General features: G+C 40.4%; 1 protein-coding gene across 8 annotated transcripts in view; it reads right to left on the bottom strand.

Annotated features, from left to right (window-relative positions):
- C7H11orf80 (chromosome 7 C11orf80 homolog) overlaps positions 1–22,962 on the bottom strand; it is a 101,696-nt gene extending 78,734 nt beyond the window's left edge. For 4 of the 8 annotated variants that reach the window (XM_044259777.1, XM_044259778.1, XM_044259780.1 and 1 more), the window contains exons 1-3: positions 22,891–22,962; positions 20,642–20,783; positions 14,345–14,398 (exon numbers count right to left, since the gene is read on the bottom strand). In XM_044259777.1, coding sequence (XP_044115712.1) covers positions 14,345–14,398; positions 20,642–20,783; positions 22,891–22,920 — 226 coding nt within the window. In that variant the 5' untranslated portion in view covers positions 22,921–22,962. Of the gene's footprint in view, positions 1–14,344; positions 14,399–20,641; positions 20,784–21,173; positions 21,220–21,989; positions 22,073–22,617; positions 22,678–22,890 lie in introns of those variants that run through there. The other 4 variants (XM_044259782.1, XM_044259781.1, XM_044259783.1 and 1 more) reach the window with 4 other exon arrangements.
- Positions 22,963–24,421: the final 1,459 nt, after the last annotated feature.

Here is a 24,421-nt window from a genome sequence, read left to right as displayed (position 1 = left end):
AGTGGGCTCCAGGAAGGAAAGATATGATCGCTCAAGTCTCCAACAAGGGAATATATATTTGAGCCTCATACTACTACTAGTTCCCAAACCAAAAGGATGTAAGTTGAGAATGAAGGGAGAAAAAACTTGATCATTCTTCCAAACGTACACCTGCTTCTTCACACAACCTCAACAACTCAACCACCAAATGTGATACAGGCTATAGATTTCTTCAACTTGTGGTATAAGAGTAAAGTAAAAAGTTGTCAAAGGAAGAGAGAAATTAGTATCTGTTCATTTATTGAGCATAAACGAGAGTTGGTTATGTAAAAAGCCAATATCATAGGCAAACCTGGAGCAAAATAGTATACTATAGAGTAAACCATATTACTATTGAATAGTGGGTAAGAGTGTCTGCAGCCAATCTGTCTAGGTTCATATATCCCACTCAACCACTTACTAGCTTTGTGATTTTGAACAAGTTACTTCACCTTTTCATGTAAAAAATGAAATGTTTGCTATTAGTATAATGATCACCACCACTAAGAAAAAGGCACAAAAATAACATAGATCCCGGCGGTGCCTGAGTAGCTCAGCGGGTTAAACCTCTGCTTTCAGCTCAGGTCATGATCTCAGGGTCCTGGGATTGAGCCCGGTGTCAGGGTCTCTGCTCAGCAGGGAGCCTGCTCCTCCCTCTCTCTGCCTGTCTCTCTGCCTACTTGTGATCTCTCTCTCTGTGTCAAATTAAAGACAAACAAACAAAAAAATAACATAGATCCCAAAGAGATAAGAATACAAATATTTTTAAATCATAAAAATGTATCAGTGAAATTAAAAAATAAAATGAAATGCCTAACACATAGCAGTTTGCTCAATAAATATGTACTGGATGAATGACTGAAATGGAGTAAGAAATAATTTGTGTGCGTTCGTGTATTTTTTTTTTAAATACCCTGGTGTTAAGTGCCTGACTCTTGATTTTGGCTCAGGACATGATTTCAGGGTTGTGATATCAAGCCCCACATTGGTCTCCACACATAAGATTCTCTCTCATCTCCCTCTGCCTCTCCCTTACCCTAAAAAAAAAAAAAATATATATATATATATATATATATATATATATATATATCCATATATATATGGACTTGACCCTAGGAGAAACAGAAAATTTAAACCAAACATCATCAAAGAAAACAAGTTTGTTATAAAAAATATTTTCCACTCCCCTTCCTCCACCCAAAATACCAGGTTCAGATGACTTTTTTTTTAACAGGTTTTTAAACAGGTTAGCTTTACCAAATCTCCAAAGAACAGATATAAAAAGTTCCATAACAGAAATGGATAAACCTATCCAACTCATTTTAAAAAGCTAATATAATGATCTTGCTACCAAAACAGGACAAAGACAACAGAAACCAATCTCACTGAGAATACAGATGTAAAAACTAAGTCCAGGATATATAAAACTTCATGATAAAACTGTGATGGAACTGCAAGGATGTTTCCTAAGAAGGTCTACCTTCTTTCATAAGGTCAGACTTCTTTCCTAAGAAGGTTTACCACTGTAAGTCATCATATGAACGGATTTTAAACACCATATCATAATTCCAAAAGATACAGTATCTCTCTGCCTGCCTCTCTGCCTACTTGTGATCTCTCTCTGTCAAACACATAAACAAACCAAAAAAAATCTTTAAAAAAAAAGAAAAAGGATTGCAAGAAAAACCATCAAAATGTTAAAAATTATTAGCCTTGAATGGTGGACTTACAATTTTGATTTTTTTCTTTATATTTTACTACATTTTCCTACAGTTCTACAATAAATGTATTTGGTTAAAGTGAAGAGTTAATTTATAAGGGACTAGGGAATTGAGTGAAAAAGAATAAGTAAGAGCAGTGAATAGAGATTGCTCCCTTAAATTTATGGAAGAAAGGAGAAAAATAGATAGTAGGATTGAGGACTGGTTGTCTTTTTTCCTTCTTTTCTAAGACTGGAAAAGACTTTGTAACATATGCACGTAGGGCAAAGAAGCCAGTGTAACAGAGGCAAAGATTTAAATAGCAAAAATGATGTGACATAGGTTCAATATGAAGGGACTAAAGCCCAGGGAAATAGCACATTTATCCTTTTTTATAGGATGAGAAATACTTCTGGAAATATAGAATATTGTTCATGTTTATTTACATGATGCTTTATGCTTTTTTAAATTCGTTTCTCATTACAAAATTAAAGCTAATTGTGAAAGAGACCAGGTTTTTCACTTTATATATCAGAAAATTAAGGTACAGAGATGAAAAGCAGAATTTAAAAACTGGATCTTGAAATTTGTTTACACAGTGAATCCCTACATTTTATATTCTGAGAATCCCAAGTACAAAAAGATCAAGATACCCAAACTCACACCAAGTAGTTAATGTCAGAGTCAGGACTACAACCAGTATTCTTCGAAATGTATTTCACATCTTTTTAAAAAGATTTTATTTATTATTTGAGAGAGAGAGAAAGAGAAAAACATAAGCAGGGGAGGAGGAGACTCCCCAGTGAGCAAGAAGTGTGACACTGGGCTCTATCCCAGGACCCTGGGATCATGACTTCTTGCCGAAGGCAGGTGCTTAATCAACTGCACCACCCAGGTACCCCAATATTTATTCTACATCTTAATGCTAACTACAGACATTTAGATAAGTTTGTGAACTTTTTGTAGGAATTTTTAAAATAAATACCTTATACCTACTTTATCAAAAGCACTTCCTTATAATATAAAAGCATTTTGTAATAAAACAATTACAAATTAGGTTCTACATACAGTCAAACTTCTGAAAAGATAATATTGCAGATGAAGTAGATGCCATAAGACTGATTTGTCTAAGCCTATGAAGCTAATAGACAGATTTTCTCATTACAACTTAGTATTTCAAATTTAAGTTACAAAGAGAATTTAAAGAAATACCACTTCGACAATCTCAATCTTCCCAGTAAAAACAGAAGGTAAATTTGTTTAGATGAGTTCAAGTAGGTTGAAACATACACTATCGGAATTAAACAATTTTTAACTTTATAAGGGTTTTCAATAAATAAAAGAATAATTATTGAAAACCCTTATAAAGTTAAAAATTCTGCTTAAATTTGTAGGGTGCCCAGTGTTATGATTTATACTAGCAATATTTGGCAGCTTGGAAATAAGAATGGGAAAAACAAACAGAAGGGGTTTATTCAAGCTTAAAGGCTGTAAGGAAAGATAGAAAATCAAGGCAGCAGGGGATTATACTGGCCCAAGTGGTTAATTAACCATGGGTAGGGAGGCCAGAAGCAGTGTCAATATAGAGAGAGAAGGAAAGGGGAAAATGACAGTTCAAAAAATGTCAATTTCATATAACTACTTCTTTTTTCTTTCTTTTAAAATTTTATTTACATTCAAGCTAGTTAACATATAGTGTAGTATTAGTTTCAGGGGTAGAATTTAGTGATTCATCACTTACATGTAACACTCAGTGTTTATTACAAGTGCCCTCTTTAATGCTCAACACCCGCTTACCCCCCATCCACATACCCACCTCCCCTCCAGCAACACTTTGTTCCCTATAGTTAAGAGTTTCTTATGGTTCAATGAGATACCACCTCACACCATTCAGAATGGCTAAAAGTAACAAGTCAGGAAATGACAGATGCTGGCAAGAATGCAGAGAAAGGGAAACCCTCCTACACTGTTGGTGGGAATGCAAGCTGGTGCAACCATTCTGGTAAACAGCATGGGGTTTCTCAAAAAGTTGAAAATAGAGCTACCCTATGATCCAGCAATTGCACTACTGGGTATTTACCCTAAAGATACAAATGTAGTGATCCAAAGGGGCACATGCACCCGAATGTTTATAGCAGCAATGTCCACAATAGCTAAACTATGGAAAGAACCTAGATGTCCATCAACAGATGAATGGATGAAGATGTGGTATATATACACAATGGAATACTACGCAGCCATCAAAAGAAATGAAATATTGCCATTTGCAATGATGTGGATGGAACCAGAGGGTATTATGCTGAGCGAAATAAATCAATCAGAGAAAGACGATTATCATATGATCTCCCAGATATGAAGAATTTGAGAGGCAACATGGGGGACTGAGGGGGTAGGGAAGGAAAAAATGAAGTAAGATGGGATCAGGAGGGAGACACAACATAAGAGACTCTTAATCTCAAAAAACAAACCGAGGGTTGCTGGGGGAAGGAGGACAGGGAGAGGGTGTTTGGGTTATGGACATTAGGGAGGGTATGTGCTATGGTGAGTGCTGTGAAGTGTGTAAACCTGGCGATTCACAGACCTGTACCCTTGGGGCAAAAAATACATTAAATGTTAATAAAAAATTAAAAATTAAAAAAAGTTTATGGTTTGCCTCCATTTCTGTTTTTATCTTATTTTTCCTTCCCTTCCCCTATGTTCATCTGTTTTGTTTCTTAAATTCCACAAGTGAAATCATATGGTATTTGTTTTTCTTGAACTTATTTCACTTGGCATAATACAGTCTATTTCCATCCATGATGTTGCAAATAGCAAGACTGCATTCTTCCTGATGGCTCAGGAATATTCCAGCCTGTGTGCGTGTGTGTGCGTGTGTGTGTGTACATCATATCTTTAACCACCCATCAGCCAATGGACATTTGAGCTCTTTCCATATTTTGGATACCATGGATAGTACTGCTATAAACACTGGTGGGGGGGATTTATTTTAAACCTGGTATATAATTCACACCATATATTTCACTATTCTAAGTGCCTTTTAGTACACTCACAAGGTTATACAACCATCACCACTATCTAACTCCAGAACATTTTCACTACACCAAGAAGAAAAACTCATACCCATTAATACTAACCCCCCATTCCTCCCTTCTCCCTCTACTCTCCTTTGTACACTTCATATAAATAGAATCATACAATGTGTGGCCTTCTGTATCCAGCTTCTTTCACTTAGCATATTTCCAATTTTCATCCATGTTGTAACATATACCAAGACTTCATTATTTTTAATGGCTGAATACTACTCCATTGTGTGAATAGAGCACATCTCGCTCATTAATTAAGGGACATTTGTGTTGTTTTCAGTTTTGGGCTATTATGTATAATGCTGCCATAAATATTAGTGCATGAGATTTTGTGTGGACACTGCTGAGTAAAGATAACTCTATGTTTAATTTTTCTTTTTCTTTTTTTTTAAAGATTTTATTAATTTGACAGACAGAGATCACAAGTAGGAAGAAAGGCAGGCAGAGAGAGAGAAGGAAGCAGGCTCCCCGCTGAGCAGAGAGCCCTATGCGGGGCTCGATCCCAGGACTCCGGGATCATGACCTGAGCCGAAGGCAGAGGCTTTAACCCACAGAGCCACCCAGGTGCCCCTATGTTTAACTTTTTTCGAGGAACCTCCAAACTGTTTTTTCAAAGTGGCTGCACCACTTTACATTCCTACCAGCGAAGTACGAGGGTCCCTGTTTCTTAATATGCTTATCAATACCTGTTACTTTTTTAATTACAGTCATATTAGTAGGGTATTAAGTAGTATCTCATTATGGTTTTTTTTAAGATTTTATTTATTTGAGAGAGAGACACACGAGTGGGGAGGAAGGGCAGAGAGAGAGGGAGAAGCAGGCTCCGCGCTTGAGCAGGGAACCCGATGCGGGGGCTCAATCCCAGGATCCCTAGATGATGACCCAAGCCAAAGGCAGATGCTCAACTGACTGAACCACCCCGGCACCCCTCATTATGGTTTTGGTTTTCATTTCCCTAAAAAGATGTTGAACATTTTCTCATGGGTTTATTGGCCATTTATATAGATAAATGTTGTCTTCACCTTCTCAGGCTGCCATAACAAAATATCACAGACTAGGAGGCTTAAACAGTGGAAATTTACTTCACACGGATTTGAAGGCTGAGAAGTCCAGTGTCAGGGTGCCAAAATTCAGTTCCCAGTGAGAGCACGTTTCATGGCTTGCAGACAGTTGCCTTCTCATTGTGTCCTCACATAGCTTTTCCTGGGTAGGTGCACTTGGGAGAGATATTTCTCTTTCTTCCTCTTCTTATAAAAGCACTAATCCCAGGGGCACCTGGGTGGATCAGTTGGTTGGGCGACTGCCTTCAGCTCAGGTCATGATCCCGGAGTCCCAGGATCGAGTCCCATGCCAGCCTCCCAGCTCCATGGGGAGTCTGCTTCTTCCTCTGATCTTCTCCCCTCTCATGCTCTCTCTCCCAAATAAATAAAATCTTAAAAAAAAAAGCACTAATCCCATCATAAAGTTCCCATCTTCATGACCTAATCTAACCCTAATTACCTCCCAAAGGCCTCATCTCCAAATACCCTTGCATTGGGGATTAGGGCTTCAACATATGAATTTTGGGAGGACACAAACATTCAATTTATAACAAACATCTATTCAGATCTTTTCCCTATTTTAAAATTAGTTGTCTTTTTATTGTTGAGTTGTAAAAGTTGTTTTTGCACTCTGGATATTAGACTCCTATCAGATACTTGATTTGAAAATATTTTCTCCCATTCTGTAGGTTGTCTTTTCTTTTAAAATTTTTTTTCTCAGTTTTACTGAGGTACAATTGCTATATAACAGTGTGTAAGGTTAAGGTGTACAACCTGTAAATCTGATACTTACATGTTCCAAAATGATTACTGCCTTAGTCTAAGCTAACACTTCCATCACATCATATAATTATTATCTCTTCACTTTCCTGATGGTGCTTTTTCTTTTTTTTTTTTTTTAAGATTTTATTTCTTTGACAGAGACACAGGGAGAGAATGAACAACAGCAGGGGGCGTGGGAGAGAGAGAATAGGGCTTCCCACAGAGCAGGGAGACCGATGTGGGGCTCAATCCCAGGACCCTGGGATCATGACCTGAGCTGAAGGCAGCCCCTCAATGGCTGAGCCACCCAGGCCCCCTGATAGTGTTCTTTGAAATACAAAAGTTTTTAATATTGTTGACATCCAATTTATCTATTTTTTTCTTTGGTTGCTTGTGCTTTAAATGTCCTATGAAGATTTACACCTATATTTTCTTGTTTAAGAGTTTTATAGTTTTAGCTCTTATATCTAGGTCTTTGATCCATTTTGAGTTAACTGTTATATATAGTGTCATATGACTTTTTAAAATGTGCTAAGTAGGTAACCATAAAGTCTACTCAGGAAATAATACTCAAAATGTCCCTTCCTTCCATACCAGCCAAATTCACTGCCATAGGCTGCTAACATGGTCTGCTATGGAGATGAAAGCAATATGATAACCCAAGAGGCCAGAGTTGGAGCAATAAGTGCCCAGTTGATTACACAATGAGGGGTAACAACAGTACAAGGATTTTAAGCCAAAGCAGGTACAATGTAGGCTAGCTCCCACTAACCACCAAATAAAAACCACTTGCCTAGAGGATGAGCCAACTCCCAGGATCTCTGATGTTAAGAGCTCTCCTTTTCTTCTTCCTCTACCTACCCTACCTCAAAAGGAAAAGAAACATGTCAATGTTCATGTTTTTTCCATCTCCTTTCCCTTCATATCAAATCTTGAATATATTCTCAATAGTGAAGTATGATTATATACATTTAACAGGGAAAAGAGAAAAGAAATATTAAGGAAGAAAAAGACGACAAATTCATTTTTTAAAAGATTTTATTTTATTTTTTTTTAAAGATTTTATTTATTTATTTGACAGAGAGAGATCACAAGTAGGCAGAAAGGCAGGCAGAGAGAGGAGGAAGCAGGCTCCCTGCTGAGCAGAGAGCCCGATGCGGGACTCGATCCCAGGACCCTGAGATCATGACCTGAGCCGAAGGCAGCGGCTTAACCCACTGAGCCACCCAGGCGCCCAAAGATTTTATTTTATTTTTTAAGTAATCTCTATACCCACCATGGGGCTCAAACTCACAACCCTGAAATCAAGAGTTGCATGTTCCACAGACTGAGTTAGTCAGGCATCCTAACAAATTCATTTATTTTAATATATGAGAATTTATATAATTTTGTATAAGAGAATTTACTAATTCTCTTGATCTCTAATCAATCTTCTCTTTATAAAATCTTGCTACATATTATGAAAATTTAGCAGCAAGAGACTGTTTTGGATGTACCAAAAGTTTTAGGATTAAATGTGGACTCAGAGGGTAACCAATGACCTATGACCCCACAAATTCTTCCCTTGCTTCTAAATTTAATATATGAGGCTGAGGTAAAGCTCAGTCTCCTCATCTCGGAAAAAGAAATGATAACACGTAAGTCTGACCTACCTCTGGAGAATGAATGAGATCATGTCTACAAAATGAGCTCCTGGGGAAAAAGTGTTAGATGAGTACTGAGTCTTAGACTTGCTGATCTTGTAAGATATAAAATTAAAATAGAATTTAATCTTTGAATATGAGAATTTCAGGTTTAAAAATATGTATTAGGTCAGACATCCAAGAGTTCACCATCATGAATTTCTCACTCAGTGATCAGCAAGCCTGGACCCATCAATCTCTCTAATGTACAAAAAGCATGACTTTCCACTTCCTTTCACAACATATTAACAAAGAGGACAAAATTAAACTAAACTTTTTTATAAAATCTCCCTGACAGCAAAAGGGAACACAACAAAGAGGCAAAAACTAGACTATCATAATCATATCACCATACATCAATAGCACAGCTGTCTTCCCTACTTTCAAGGATTAGTATTCTTATCTAGTTTTCTTTCTGAAGGAAAAAAAAAGGCTGTAAATTTTCTGACTTGGGAAAAACAATTGAATATGACTGGTTAAGCTGTATTTTACAAGAGTTAAATTATGTCAATAAACATGGGAATGAGGAGGAGCTAATTAAAAAATAAAAAAGAAATCAAAATAATATGAATGAAAAAAAACAGCAAAACAGGGACCTATAAACACAAGATTTTTCATATTCCCTCATCTTATCACTCTCTTCTACCCTTTCTTTTTTTTTTACTTTTCTTCACTAGCATAGGACATGATAGGAAGTAGATCTGGACAAGAAGGATAAACTAAAATCATTATATTTTGCTAAATAGATTTTTATGATAGAAGTAGTTCTACATAAATGGGTAAGCAGATATATAATGGATATAAAATGGATTTCTATATATAAATGGATAAGCATATCACACAAAATAATAGTGCATATATCAGTATGAAGTAATGAGAGTTTTTAAACACTTAAGAATTTGTCTATACTAATGGACACCATCCTTCAAAGTACAAAAGTTATTCTAATTGACAGAGACCTAGCACCTGTCTGAGGTGTTATCCTAATAAGCAACTGGGAGTCATCAAGGTAGGAACTTAAAGAAATATTTAAATTCATATATAACTGAATAAATAATAATTCTATACAATAAAAGGAAAACTAACCAAAATTCAGTAAGATTAGATAATGGAGAAAAGAAAAAAGATGCCAAAAAACCCTCAAAATTTATAAGCTTGGAAAATTATGAATATTAGTATCACTGAAAGAAATGGAGACATTACAGAGCAAGTTAGTAGCAAGAAAATGAAACCCATTTCAGATATGTTGCACATATATTTCAAAGGAACCTTCAAATGGAATAGTTTAATTGACAATCAAAGCTGAAAACATATTAGTGATACAAGAAAAATAAATCTCATCAGCATAGAATTGATATTAAAACTTTAAAAGTAGAAAAGCTATCTGAAGTAAATACAGAATAATGAATGGAAGAAAGGTATATGGGTGACTGAACTTTAAGGATTATCCTCTAGTTTACCAAAGAAGCACCTTGAATTTACGTACCTCCATTATAGTACTATACTCTGGTATAGTATGTGATAATCACATTACATTTTATTTTCAGATCTACCTCTCCCTATTACTTCCTGTGGCAAGGTGGATGTTCAATTAAATGTTTTCAGGATAAAAGTAAGAACAGTTAGGAAGCAGAGAAGAAAGTGAGCAAGAAAGAGAACATAAACCATACAGAGGAAGTAAAAAGGAGAGATTATCTTGATTACTTCTTATTCCAACATAAATAAAACACCCCAAAATAAGAGCCTGTTTGTATACAAATAGAAGTATTCCAGAGCCAGTGAAAAATACCTATACAATCCTGATAGAACAGACTGAAGGTAAAGAAAATTGAAGGTGGATGGCTCTACAACAACACAGTTCCCCAAAGAGAGATCAGACCTTATTTTAGGCACTGAGAGACAACAACCAAGCAATGAAGAGAACAAAATAGTTAAAGTTGAAGAAAACAAAATAGTTAAAGAGGCATACTGTTAATTTTATATAGATAATTAATTTTTTTTAACATCTGGAAATCTGATGGTTAATGAATCAGCCATCAGAAACTTTCTAATGAAGCTAATTAAACAAAGACTTGTGAATGGACCAATTTAAAGCAGTTCATGATGAGGCACCTGGGTGGCTCAGTGGGTTAAGCCTCTGTCTTTAGCTCAGGAAATGATCTCAGGGCCCTGGGCTCAGGTCATGATCTCAGGATCCTAGGATCAAGCCCCACATCGGGCTCTCTGCTCTGCAGGGAGCCTGTTTCCCCCCCTCCCAACCCCGCCACCCTCTCCGTCTGCCTACTTGTGATCTCCCTCTGTCAAATAAATAAATAAAATCTTTTAAAAAAATAAAGCAATTCATTAATAATGTTATAGGACTCCTAAATAAATAACCATAGTAATAAAGCCATAGTTAATGGTGCATAAACCAGGGAGCTAAGGGATTTAAATCTTAAACTTGGACAATTTCCTTTGTGAGTTTCACTGAGTCATTTTTATTACTAATTAGTAAAAATAAATAGCATTATTGACTGGAGGTTAGTATTATGAGCCTGGAAAATAGGCTGAAGTTGGCTATTAAATGTGATTAACTATGATTAAATGATTCAATTTTTATTGTCTAATTGATATGTAATACAAAAAGTTAGCCACCTATACCTTATCACCAAGGATATAAAAATAAATAAATATGCATAAAATTGCTGTGAGCTTTTAAAAGAATTAAAACTAAGTTACATGACAAACTGTTTAAATTTTGTGTTAACATAATAACAGGTGGTTATTCCATACCCTAATTCAACTCAAAATCTTCTCTCCAGGTATTAACAGTGATAATAAATCCATTCCCTTGTACATACATAGGTTTTTCACTTTTCTCAAAGCACTTTCACAAATATTAATTGAAGAAATTGTATTAGATACAATCTGATCACTGACTATACAGGTGTGTTAAGTATAGGCTTATGTTTCAGGAAATATTCCTATTACTTCCTTAGTGCTAATAACAACATACTCCCTGTTATTTACATGGATTTGCACTTCTTTCAAAGCATTTTCACACATATTAACTAAAGCAGTGGCCTTAAGAATGATCTTTCCAGGGGGCGCCTGGGTGGCTCAGTGGGTTAAGCCGCTGCCTTTGGCTCAGGTCATGATCTCAGGGTCCTGGGATCGAGTCCCGCATCGGACTCTCTGCTCAGCAGGGAGCCTGCTTCCCTCTCTCTCTCTCTGCCTGCCTCTCCATCTACTTGTGATTTCTCTCTGTCAAATAAATAAATAAAATCTTAAAAAAAAAAAAAAACAAACAAAGAATGATCTTTCCATTCCTTGATCACCCAAATGGCAGAATTCAAAAAAGAAGAGGACTAAAGATTGATAAATAGGCTAGATGGTTTTGAGGTAGTTACCTCATAATTCTTTTTTTTTTTTTTAAAGATTTTATTTATTTATTTGACAGAGAGAGATCACAAGTAGGTAGAGAGGCAGGCAGAGAGAGAGAGAGAGAGGAGGAAGCAGGCTCCCTGCTGAGCAGAGAGCCCATGCGGGACTCGATCCCAGGACCCTGAGATCATGACCCGAGCCGAAGGCAGCGGCTTAACCAACTGAGCCACCCAGGTGCCCCTACCTCATAATTCTTAAAGCTGGACTCAGGCTTCCCAAAGTCTTAGAATCAGAGCAAACTCTTCAGGACAATAAGCTGATTCTCCTTTTCTTCCAGACATAGGCTTTGGGAGGCAGTAGAATTAATTGATTAAAAGATCTTAGGTATATGCATAAGGAAGACACCAAATCTGTCTTGATCATCTCTATAACCCCTCCATGTCAAGCACAAAGCTAAGTGTATAGTTAATGCTCAATGAATCGTCGTTATGATGATTACCACAGGAGAACATTCTCCTCAAGGTTTCACAGAATTTTTGTTATGGAGCTATTGTCCCCCACAATTACTGCCTTCAAATGTGTGCACACCAAGAAGAACCTAAGATGGGGGAGCACCCGGGTGGCTCAGTCAGTTAAGTGTCTGCCTTTGGCTCAGGTCGTGGTCCAAGGTCCTGGGATTGAGCCCCGCATCAGGCTCCCTTCTTGATAGAGTCTGCTTGGCCCTTTCCCTCTGGCTCTCCTCTCATCGCAGCTCATGCTCCCTCACTCACACACAAGCTCTCTCTCTCAAATAAAATCTTTTTAAAAAATAAATAATAAAAAATCTTTAAAATAAAGAAATAAGATTCACAGAGCAAAAAGCTGAGGTCCATTAAGAATCTAGGATACAGGGGCACCTAGGTGGCTCAGTTGTAAAAAGTATCTGCTCTTGTGATCTCCGTCAAATAAAAAAATAAATAATTTTTTAAAAAATTATTTTATAAGGAGGAGCAAGATGGTGGAGGAGCAGGAGACCTAAATTTTTTCTGGTCCCAGGAATATAGCTAGATAGTTATCCAATCATTCTGAACAGCCTACAAACTCAACAGGAGATCAAAGAAGAGCAGCAATCCTATGAACAGAAAAGTGACCACCTTCTAGAAGGTCTCTTCTGATTTGTTTTGTGTATATTCTTCTGGGGTCATTGTTACATTTTTAGCATTTTGTTCTCTCATTCATCTGTTCTTCTCTGGACAAAATGACAAGGTGGAAAAACTCACCTCACAGAGAAAAATAAGTATCATATGATCTCACTGATATGAGGAATTTGACAAACAAGACAGAGGATCATAGGGGAAGGGAGGGGAAAATGAAACAATACAAAACCAGAGGAGACAACCATAAGAGACTCTTAATCTCAGGAAACAAACCAAGCGTTGCTGGAGGGATGGGACGGCTGGGTGATGGACACAGCAGAGGGTATGTGCCATGGTGAGTGCTGTGAATTGTGTAAGACTGATGAATCACAGACCTGTATCCTGAAACAAATAATACATTATATATTTTTTAAGATTTTATTTATTTATTTGACAGAGAGAGACACACCAAGAGAGGGAACACAAGCAGGGGAAGAAGCAGGTAGAGGAAGACAGAGGAAGAAGCAGGCTTCCTGCTGAGCAGGGAGCCCGATGTGGGGCCCAATCCCAGGACCCTGGGACCATGACCCAAGCCGAAGGCAGATGCCCAATGACTGAGCCACCCAGGCACCCCTATATTACATGTTAATTTTTAAAAAAATTCTTTTTTAAATAAAAGGTATAAGCTTGCAAGAAAAAAAATTTTGTAAAATTTGTAAATTAACCACACATTAGGAAAAGGCCCATTAAGGGGCACCTGGGTGGCTCAGTTGGTTAACCCTCTGCTTTCGGCTTGGGTCATGATCTCAGGGTCCTGGGATCAAGCCCTGCATCGGGCTCTCTGCTCAGCGGGGAGCCTGCTCCCCTCCCCCCCGCCTGCTTCTCTGCCTACCTGTGATCTTTCTCTCTGTCAAATAAATAAATAGAATCTTTAAAAAAAAAGAAAAGAAAAGAAAAGGCCCATTAAATAATTTACAAACCACACAACTATAGAAGATAAACATGAAAGCACAACAATTCTCAGATCATTTTGATCTCCTTAAAATAAATGTATATCCTTTTGCTTTAGATTATTCTCAAGCCAAAGGAAAGAAGAGCTAAAACCAGGGTCACCAAAACTTCCTAAACCACACCAACTTTGGCATGTGGAGTACAGTATTAAAACTGGCCAAAACAATTTATAATGCCTTATCCACGCATTATTTCTTTGAGGTAGATGGAAACAAATACTTTACCAAAAATTTTATTTTGTATCTGTGATAATTTTGCCTGAAGTTGTATAGACAGTATTCAGAGAAGCTAGAGACCTAGTTATCTTATTCATTCCTGTATCTATACAATTTTATACATCATCTTTCTGTAGGATTGCCAGATAAAATACAGGACAAAATATTGCATGGAACACACTTACACTACAAAATTACTCATTGTTTTTCTGAAATTAAAATTTAAGTGGGCATCCTGTATTTTTATTTGCTAAATCTGGCAACACTATCGTTCAGTTTGTCTGTTTTAGAAAATACCAAATTCACTGCCAGGAAGAGACTTAATCTCACGAAAGTAGAGTAATTCTTTCTTTACCTTTTAGGAACTTCTTGCGAACCAAACCACTGTAAATGCTTCCTGCAGAAGCAACTGTAAGAAACAGAATACAAAGAAATATCACAAACAATTAAACAGATTTATCTAAAGAATCTAATGGGAGCCTAAAAACAGTTTATAGATACAGAACATAAAAAAGGTGACCACTTTGGGGCACCTGGGTGGCTCAGTGGGTTAAGCCGCTGCCTTCGGCTCAGGTCATGATCTCAGGGTCCTGGGATCGAGTCCTGCATCGGGCTCTGCTCAGCAGGGAGCCTGCTTCCCTCTCTCTCTCTGCCTGCCTCTCCATCTACTTGTGATTTCTCTCTGTCAAATAAATACATAAAATCTTTTAAAAAAAAAGGTGACCACTTTGTAATGGGTTTATTAAAAATGGAGACACCAAAGAAGCATTATGAGGCTTTAACAACTCTCTGGCAGCAGAATAACTTTTTGGAGATGAGAACTAAATGGCAAGTCTTTTTCACCTATACCCAATACCAAGACCGCTTCTTTAGGTATTACTATTCCTGAGAGAAAATGATTATAGGAAGACTGAAAACTACAGCTAGTAATCAGAATATATCATGCCAATAACCCACATTCCAGTGTAAGATTCAATTTAAAAATTTGGCCCTTCTTTTAAATAATTTATTCTCTAGTAGAAAATATTAGACTATCAGGTAAGAATTCTTCATATCTAGAGTTCTAACTCTGAACATCAAAACATTTACACCAACAATCTTTTTAGAAAAAATTTTTAAGTAAACTCTTACCCCTCAATGTGGGGCTCAAACTCACAACCCTGAGATCAAGAGTCACATGTTCAACTGCCTGATCCAGCCAGGTGCCCCTAGAGCAATGATTTCCCAGGGGAAGAGGATGAAAAATGAAGCAGGTACCTAAGCCCTCAGAACCATCTAGAGACTTTTTCTAAATTGAACATCTCTCCCCCAGAGGGTTAACCCACAGTTAAGAATCTAAGAATCACTGCTATAGGAACCAATGAAAATGTGTGTCTCTCTCTCTAGAAATGTGTATTCCTTAGGCAAGGGAAAGAGGCTAGAAGAACAGAACAGTGAGAGGCAATCGTTCTCTAAATGTGTGCAGTCCAAATACAGTAGCCACTAAATACATGTAGCTATTTAAATTTAAACTTAGCTTAATTAAAACAAATGAAAAATAAGATTCCTCTGTCACACTAGCCATATTTCAAGTGGTCATTAGCCAAGGGTGGGTAATGGCTACTGTGCTAAACAGCACAGATAGAGAACATTTCTGTCATCACAGTAAGTTCTACTGAAATTCTATTACAATGGGGATTTAGGGTGCATGGGTGGCTCAGTGCATTAAGCCTCTGTCTTCAGCTCAGGTCATGATCTCAGGGTCCTGGGATTGATTGAGTCCGGCATCAGGCACTCTGCTTGGTGGAGAGCCTGCCTCCTCTCTCTCTACTTCTGATCTCTCTCTCTCTGTCAAATAAATAAATAAAATCTTTAAAATAAAAAAAAAAAAGAACAGGGCTTTACATTTCCAGATTTTGAATGATTTAAGCCCCACATCAGGCTCTCTGCTCAGGAGGGAGCCTGCTTCCCCCTCTCTCTCCGCCTGCCTCTCTGCCTACTTGTGATTTCTCTCTCTGTCAAATAAATGAATATAATCTTAAAAAAAATCATCTCAGGGTGCCTGGGTGGCTCAATCAGTTAAGCATCTGCCTTCAATTCAGGTCATGATCGTGAGGTCCCAGGATGGAGCTCCACATCAGGCTTCCTGCCTCTCCCTCTCCATCTGCCACTCCCCCGGTTTGTGCTCTCTCTGTCAAATAAAAAAGTAAAATCTTTTTAAAAAAATATTATCTTTCTTCTTAACATTCTTCACAGGCACACACTGGTTCTAACTGGAGAGCAGATCACTGGGACAGGGATGGCAGGTGGTGGCAGGCCTACACTAGTGATTACTGAGGAACTGAACATTAATAAGAAAAAAAATAGAACCAATATACCTCACAGTGCATCCATGATAATTCTCAATTGCATATGTCACACTGTCTCTTCAAACATTCTTTTTTAATTTTAACAAGTACCATATCAACTATTGCTGGAAATAGGTCACTTTCAGGGCACCTGGGTGGCTCAGTCAGTTAAGCGGCTGCCTTCAGCTCAGGTCACGATTCCAGGGTCCTGGGATCGAGTCCCACATTGGGCTCCCTGCTCAGCGGGAGGCCCGCTTCTCCCTCTACCTGCTGCTCCCCCTACTTGTGTGTGTGCTCTCTTTTCCCGTCAAATAGATAAACAAAAATCTTTAAAAAAAAAAAAAAGAAAGAAAGAAAAGAAAAGAAAATGGGTCATTTTCAGTGAATGTACTCAGAGAGCAATTATCCTGCCTGCTCCACACCCTTTCCAGCCCCCAATTTTCAGCTATCCTTCTAATGTCTCTGTACTAAAGTAATGAAGATCTATCCTTCAAATGCAAAGATAACAACACAGACTTATTTGTAAAACATCATTTTTAAGGCAACAGCAATGGGGCACTTGGGTGGTTCAGTGGGTTAATCCTCTGCCTTCAGCTCAGGTCATGATCTCAGGGTCCTGGGATCAAGCCCCACATCAGGCTCCCTGCTCAACAGGGAGCCTGCTTCCTCCTCTCTCTGCCTGCCTCTCTGCCTGCTTGTGATCTCTCTCTCTGTCAAATAAATAAAATCTTTAAAAAATAAAAAAATAAAATAAAACAACATCATTCCCCAAAATTCCCTCTAAAGAACAGCAAATGATTTTTTTTTAAAAAAGAGCTATGAGGTCAAATATGTTTGGGAAATATTGTATACTATTGCCCATTTTTGAAGATTCATGGTCTACAGTAGCATATCAAAGGTTTTGAGAAGATATAATGAAATTCATTTAATGTTTTTTTTTTTTTCAGGACCAAATGGGGAGGGTAGGGAGTAGAGGGAGAGAGAGAATCTTAAGCAGGTTCCACACCCAGTGCAGAGACCAATGTAGGGCTCACTCTCACAACCCTGAGATCACAACCAGAGCCAAAATCAAGAGTCGGTTGCTCAACCAACTGAGACACCCCAGCATTCCTCATTTGATTTTCATCAGCATTCCCCAAATTTATATGAATACAAACTCCTTCCTCATAACTCATATAAACATACTGTAGCACACTATGAAAAACACTGCAATAAATAATGTGTTAAAGACTTCAGCAATTACTGATGGAAAAACTCTGTAGTGATCTCTTCAGTTTCTCATAGATGGGTCATTCTAGCAATAAAATTTGCTCATGTTGTGAGTTGAATTTTGTGCTTCTGAAAGAGATTTTGAAGAACTAAGCCCCAGTACTTGTGAATATGTGTTTGAAACAGGGTCTTCACAAATGTAATCAAATTAAGATGAGGTCATACTGGTTATGGTGGACCTAAATCCAATTGGTGTCCCTTTAAGAAGCCTACATGGAGACACAGACACAGACACAGATAAACACAGACGGAGACTATCCCATGAAGGCAGAGGCAGAGACTGAAGTGATACGCCTACAAGCCAACACCAAGATCTTGCTGGCAATCACCAAAGGAAAAGAGAGAGGCATGGAATAGATTCCTTGCTCAGAGTCTCCAGAAGGAACCAACCCTACTTAGACCTTGATTTTGGACTTTTGGCCTCCATACCTGTGACAGAATAAACTTATTTTATGTTTGTGGTACTTTTTAATAGCAGCCCTAGAAAACTAATACACGGTTTTTCATCATCAGAGATTTCAGACCAAATACACCACTTCATACTTTCAAGCAAAGATGACAGACTAAGGGGCGCCTGAGTGGCACAGTTGGTCAGGCATCAGACTCTTGGTTTCAGCTCAGGTCATGATTCTGATCAGGGTCACAAGATAGAGCCCTCTTTGGGGCTCCATGCTGGGCATGGAATGGAGCCTGCTTCCGAGTCTCTCTCTCTCTGCCCTTCCCCAGCTAGTTCTCTAACTCCTGTCTCTAAAATAAATAAATGAATCTTTAAAAAGAGGACAGATTGAACATACCCATTATTTCTACCACCTCCTGAAACTGCAATAAAACAACAGAAGGGGTATTTTTTAAGAGGAATAAACCAACTAGGACAGAGAAGAAACAAAGATGATGATATTTAAATTCTAGAAACTGAAAAGCAGAAGGACAAGTGGGATAGGATTCAGGGGACCTTAGAAATTGAATTATAATCCAAAAAAGAGAAAGGCCAAGAAACAACCCAAATAATGCTACAAAATCCCCCAAAGATTCAGGAATGGTAGAATCAGGAACCTTCAGAATTAGAGGTGGGATGGGAGCTAAAATAAGGAGAGTTGGTTGAAAAAATGAATTTAAGAAGTAGTCAGGTCTTTAGATGCTTTGCTCCACTACCATTCTAGGGACTGACCCATCCTAACCCTGGCAGGCAGTGGAGAAAGGGTTATCCTTTGATAAAGACAAAGCATGGGTTTTTGAGTTGAGGACCAAAGTTGTATTAAAAATAACTGGCCTGAATGAACATAAAGACTAAATGCTGAGATACCTCTCTTACCCCTCCATCCCAGAAGATTCACAATCTGGCTTTTTCTCTCTCATAGTGAGAGGCTATGAATTTACACATAGAAAAATCTAGCAGAATGCATATTGAATGTTAATTAGTAATTATCTCAAGGGATGAAAAGACTAGAAAGTCTCCCTTTCCATAATATATGTGTCTGTAATGTTGGAAGGCTTCATGATAAACATGTATCACCCTTCCTTCTACCAAAAAATTATGAAAATTATTACATAAAGATGAAAGACAATAAAAAGGTCCCTATATTTCACATGGTCTGAACAAGTCCATTAAGCTCAAAACGCCTATGGAATTGGTTTTTTTGCCAAAAGCTACTACCATGGCTGAAGTCCTCCACTTTGAATGAAATCAACCCTGCTACCTTGGCCAGTTTATTGGATTAGAATCAATTCATAAACTAACACAACCATATACAGACCAGCATCACCGTAGCTATCTAGCTAACCAAAACTCTCTTATGCATGGTGGGAACTCTGTCCAGTCAGAATGGGGTTCATGCACAGTAAGAGCAAACCAACCTATCATACTTCTCTCAAGGATGTGTACTACTAGTACCCAAAGAGAAGACAGGGCATTCCAGTTCAGTGACACAATGTCTTGTAGAGTCTAAAGTACTATTCAGTCTCAGCTGGTACTCAGGATGACTCCCCTAAGGCTGATGGGATAATTTCATCCCCAAGTATCCTTCAGTAAACCTAGACAGACAGACAGACACACACACACACACACAAACAAGTTATTGCTTCAAAAGCTGAAGAAAATTAGTTGTTCCAGAGACACTCAATGCATGCATCACCTTTCCCTCAAGAGTATATGCAGAAATAATGAGGGGATAAAAGCCAAATGGAAGGGTGGCTCAGTGGGTTAAGCCTCTGCCTTCGGCTCCAGTCATGTTCTCAGGGTCCTGTGATTGAGCCCCACATTGGGCTCTATGCTCAGCAGGGAGCCTGCTTCCCTATGTCTCTGTCTGCCTCTCTGCCTACTTGTTATCTCTGTCTGTCAAATAAATGAATAAAATATTTTTTTAAAAAAGAGCCAAATAGAAAAGGTTTATTTTCAAACTAACTGCAAGTTGGGATTTTTTTTTTAAGGATTTTTTATTTATTTATATGACAGAGAGAGATCACAAGTAGACAGAGAGGCAGGCAGAGAGAGAGAGGAGGAAGCAGGCTCCCCGCTGAGCAGAGAGCCCGATGTGGGGCTTGATCCCAGGACCCTGAGATCATGACCTGGGCCGAAGGCAGCGGCTTAACCCACTGAGCCACCCAGGCGCCCCGCAAGTTGGGATTTTTAAGGTATGCACCGTTCAACATTATTTCTTCTCCTTTTTCTTTATTTTGGAAGTCTCTCTTCCAACTACCAAAGGCTGGACATGTAAAAGAGGATAAAATTCAATGTAATATAATTTTGCTATGAAAGAGGAGGTTAAAACCAAGAGCAAGGAGACAGTTTCTAAGAATTTTTTTTTTAAAGTTTCTAAGAATTCTTAAGCCAGTAAAATTAATGGTCTTCTGATAAGAGTCATTGTACTCACCTTTCCTGTATAACACACTTGTAAATCTATCACCAGATACTTGTTACATAATTATTTATTTTAACTATGGAATAACCCTGAAGTGATAACTTGATAAAAGATTTTGACTAACTTAAAATTTTAAGTTAAATATAACAAACCATAACAAAACAAAGAGAGAAAATCAATATTTCTTCATCTACTTACTAGTTGTTACACAATGAAGAGTATTTGCTTGGTGCTTAGAATTTAATGCTTCCATGGAAATCACTAGTTGTCCTTCTAGCAATGCTCCCTTTGATGTTCCTGCTGTTTCACACTTCCAGTGAATTATTAAATATTTCAAAATCTGAAAAGGGCACAATTCAAAGTAAACAAATCTTTAGAAAGCAAGGTAATATCAAATTTACGACACAGTTAACAATCTTAATTTCCAAAAAATATTCTTGCTTACAAAATGTCAGATTTAGATTTTGTTCAGAACAAAGTATTGTGTCTACAGAAGAAATAACTAGAAAAGTGACATAAGAAAGGAGACATAGGAAATTAACAAAATGCCCAACAAGACAGGAAATGGAGACAATAAATTGCTTTATTCAAAGGGTAAGTTCATCTGGAAATAATAATTTGGAAAAATTGTGTAGGAGTTTGTTTTTCCTGTTTCTTTTTTTTCTCCCCAAGTAAAAACCAATATGAAGATTATGAATAAGACTGGCATCCAGCTATGAATCATCTTTACCTTTCATTAAATCATCATTTCTGAAGATCAGAATACAAGTTAAGAGCACTGGCTTTGGAGGCAGACGCCTGGGTCCAAATCCCTGATGTGCCATGTGACCTTGGGCAAGTTATTTAACTCCTCTCTACCTCAGCTTCCTCATTTACCAAAATGAAGACAAAACTACCAGGTATGGCTTCTGTGAAATGTAAACAAAATAAGAGCAAAGTGCCTAACACGGTGCTCTGCGTATATAATAGTAAGTGGTTAATAGACATTAGCTTTTATTTCGAGTAAGTTCATCTGCAGTGAAGACTGCACACAATGTAAGTTTTAAGGTTTCCAAGATGTCTAGACAAAACATTCAATCTTGATGAGACAAATTTAAAATATACTGTATTTAACTCCATCACTCATGAAAGTACACTCTCACTTCCACACTCAGGTACCATAGGGAAGATTATAACCCCCTTTCTTTCTTTCTTTCTTTTTTTTTTTTAAGATCTTATTTATTTATTTGACAGAGACCCAGCAAGAGAGGGAATACAAGCAGAAGTGGGAGAGGGAGAACCAGCTCCCCGCCCACCCCACCCCACCCCCCCCCCCACTCCGCCCAGCAGGGAGCCCGAGGCGGGGCTGATCCCAAGACCCTGGGATCAAGACCTGAGCCAAAGGCGGACGCTCAAAGACTGAGCCACCAGGCGCCCCAAGTACCCCTTTTCTTAAAGGCAAACAGATCTCAGTAAGAGACCTTGGGAATGAAGATCCTAATGTGTACCAGAGGTTATAAAAATGGTTTCCAGGCGTTCCTGCAATCTAACCCCTTCCCTCACACACCGTCGGACGCAGCGTGCTCCCCTCTGTTAAGATTTTCCCGCGCTGTCTTCACCCGCGAGAGCGCGGTTGGGAAAAGAACACTGGCCGGGGAGTCAGAAGCCCTCGGTTCTGGCCTAGCGTCTGCCGTCTGTAAAATCGAATCCTCCAACTTCCTTGGAGCACAGCGGAGGAGGCAAGAGGACCGGGCGACCTCTCGCGTGCCTTCAGGTCAGCCCCGTCTGGCCTGTGGTTCTGTTCTGCCTCGCTCCCCTTACAAGACCAGTGCCTGAGAGTCGCATCAGGTGGCGGCTGCAAGGTGCCGCCCCGGGAGAGCCCACGTGGCGTGGCGGCGCCGGGCCTTCCGCCCCCCCCCACGCCCCCCCCCCGGGCGGGAAGGTTCTCAGGCCCGCGGGGTGGTCGGAGCTCCAGGAGGCCTCTGCCCCGGGGCCATCCATCCCCCGCCGGCTCGGGGCCCCACCCAGGAAGGCGCCCCACGCCGTGGCCCACCGGCCGGCTGCACGCGACTCTCGCTCACTGCCACTGCGCCCGCACTGCTCCCGCCTTCCGCCGGCGGCTGCCCATGCGACCTTCGTGCGCGCCCCCTCGGCCCGGGGCTGGGGGGGCTCCCCGGGTGCTCTCCACGCCCTACCCCGGTCCGCTAACGCCTGGCCAACACTTCAGCCTCCGGGGCCCCGGTTTTCTGGGCTGTCAGGTGGGGCGTCCCCCCAGCTGAGGGACTGTTCCTCTCTGCGCAGGGGCCCCCTCATTAGCTCCTCACAGCCCCGTGTGGGGCCGGCGGGCTGTCACCGAAGCACCTCATTCCCACCTCAGGCACTCCCAGACCCCTCTGCCCAGACTTCGCGGACCCCTCACAAAACCCTTCCCAGAGTGTCCTCTGTTTTCTCTCCCTCCCCGGCATCACCTCGCAGACTGCCACGGCCGAGCCCTCCATGGCGCGGGGGCAGCAGCAGCAGCAACGCCCACCGCCGGCTGCTAGCCGAGACGTCGACCTCCGCGGGCGCCCACGCCCGGCCGCTCGGCGTTCTTCCCGCCCGCGCGCGCGCGCCCCGCCCACCGACCCGCCGCGCTTGCGCACTTCGCGCCGCGCCGCCCCCAGGCCGCGAACCGCCGGGGCTTGCCAGGAGCGGTGAGGAGGTGCCGGGAGCCGCGAGGGCCCGTGGGCGGGCGGGAGGGCCGGCCGCGGAGCTGGGGAGAACCCGCGGGCGCCGACTGAAGCTCGAGGCGAGCGGGAATGGGGCCAAGCCAAGGCTCTCCTTCCTCCGGAAAGAGACTTTCCCACGGTCCCGCGGAGAAGCAGCCCTCAGTCGGGAGAAGCTGCTGGAGCCGGGTGCGGGATCCCCAAGCCGGTTCTTGGCTCCTGAGCAGCCTCTCCTCCTGCGGAGGCTGTCCCAAGTGTCCTAGGCCAACCTCTGGCTCCCAGATTTAGCAAATAAAAATACAGGACGGCTAATTAAAATTGAATTAAAGATTTTTTAAAAATTTAAGCATACGTCTATCCCATGAAATATATGGGACATACATATACTAATAAATATTTCGCTCATCTGAAATTCAGAACTGGGCATCCTGTATTTTATCTGGCAACCTGCCCCACGCATGTCCCCAGCCTAATCCCGAGCTTCCTGGCCGGCCCTAGGCAGGACGTGGAAGGGCCCCCGCGGGGGAATAGGTCCTGCCCCACGTTTGGCTCTGCACGTGCCAACCGCAGGAGCTGGTTTTCTCGGCCTCCGGCTGACACGACAAGCTCTGGGGTTTTCAGAGTATTCCCAGCTGGAAGGTTGGTATTACTCCAGACCAGCTGCTGGACTCTGGGCAGGTTCAGGGAGGGACGAGGTGAGCGGGGCTTGAGCCCAAACTGAAAATCTGGCAGCTGGTTCCCAGGCAGCTGAAAGAAACTGGCGAGAGAGATTCCTGTGTGGCAAAGAGTTGCCCAAGAAGAAGGGTGGTACAGGGTGTTGGCTGCTGTCCTTCAGGGGAAATTCTTCCACCCCAGCTCCAAGAAGCCAGGATTGGGCAGAACAGATGGGGGAAGCTATCAGAATGCCCGTCCCGTATGCGGCCTTCCTGCCACTCCAGAGAACATGTCTGCTGAGACCTGAATCTTGGCCAGTCCATGCTCAGCACCACTGACCACCCTCTCCATCTCAATGGCTCACAGTAGACCTACTGGAGAAAGGTGGCTTTTATGTCTGGAAAATTCATCACAAAACCATCTCAGACTTGATAAGAGAGTTGGAAGCTGCCTCTCCCTTTCACTCTCTTCTCTCTCCAGTGTTCCTTTAGGCAAAGGAGTTGCCAGGGAGAAGGGAGCTCACGTTTGCTGAATGACTGCGTGTTGTCTGACACCACTGGCTCATTACACACGTTTTTTTCACTCGCACAAGGATCTTGTGAGATACTTAACTCTCTTCACTATATTCGCTATCGATCAG

This window comes from Neovison vison, chromosome 7 (genome assembly GCF_020171115.1).
Source record: "Neovison vison isolate M4711 chromosome 7, ASM_NN_V1, whole genome shotgun sequence".
Classification (NCBI taxonomy): domain Eukaryota; kingdom Metazoa; phylum Chordata; class Mammalia; order Carnivora; family Mustelidae; genus Neogale; species Neogale vison.
The sequence above is the reverse complement of the archived record's forward strand: the minus strand, read 5'-3'. Positions and strand labels throughout refer to the sequence as shown.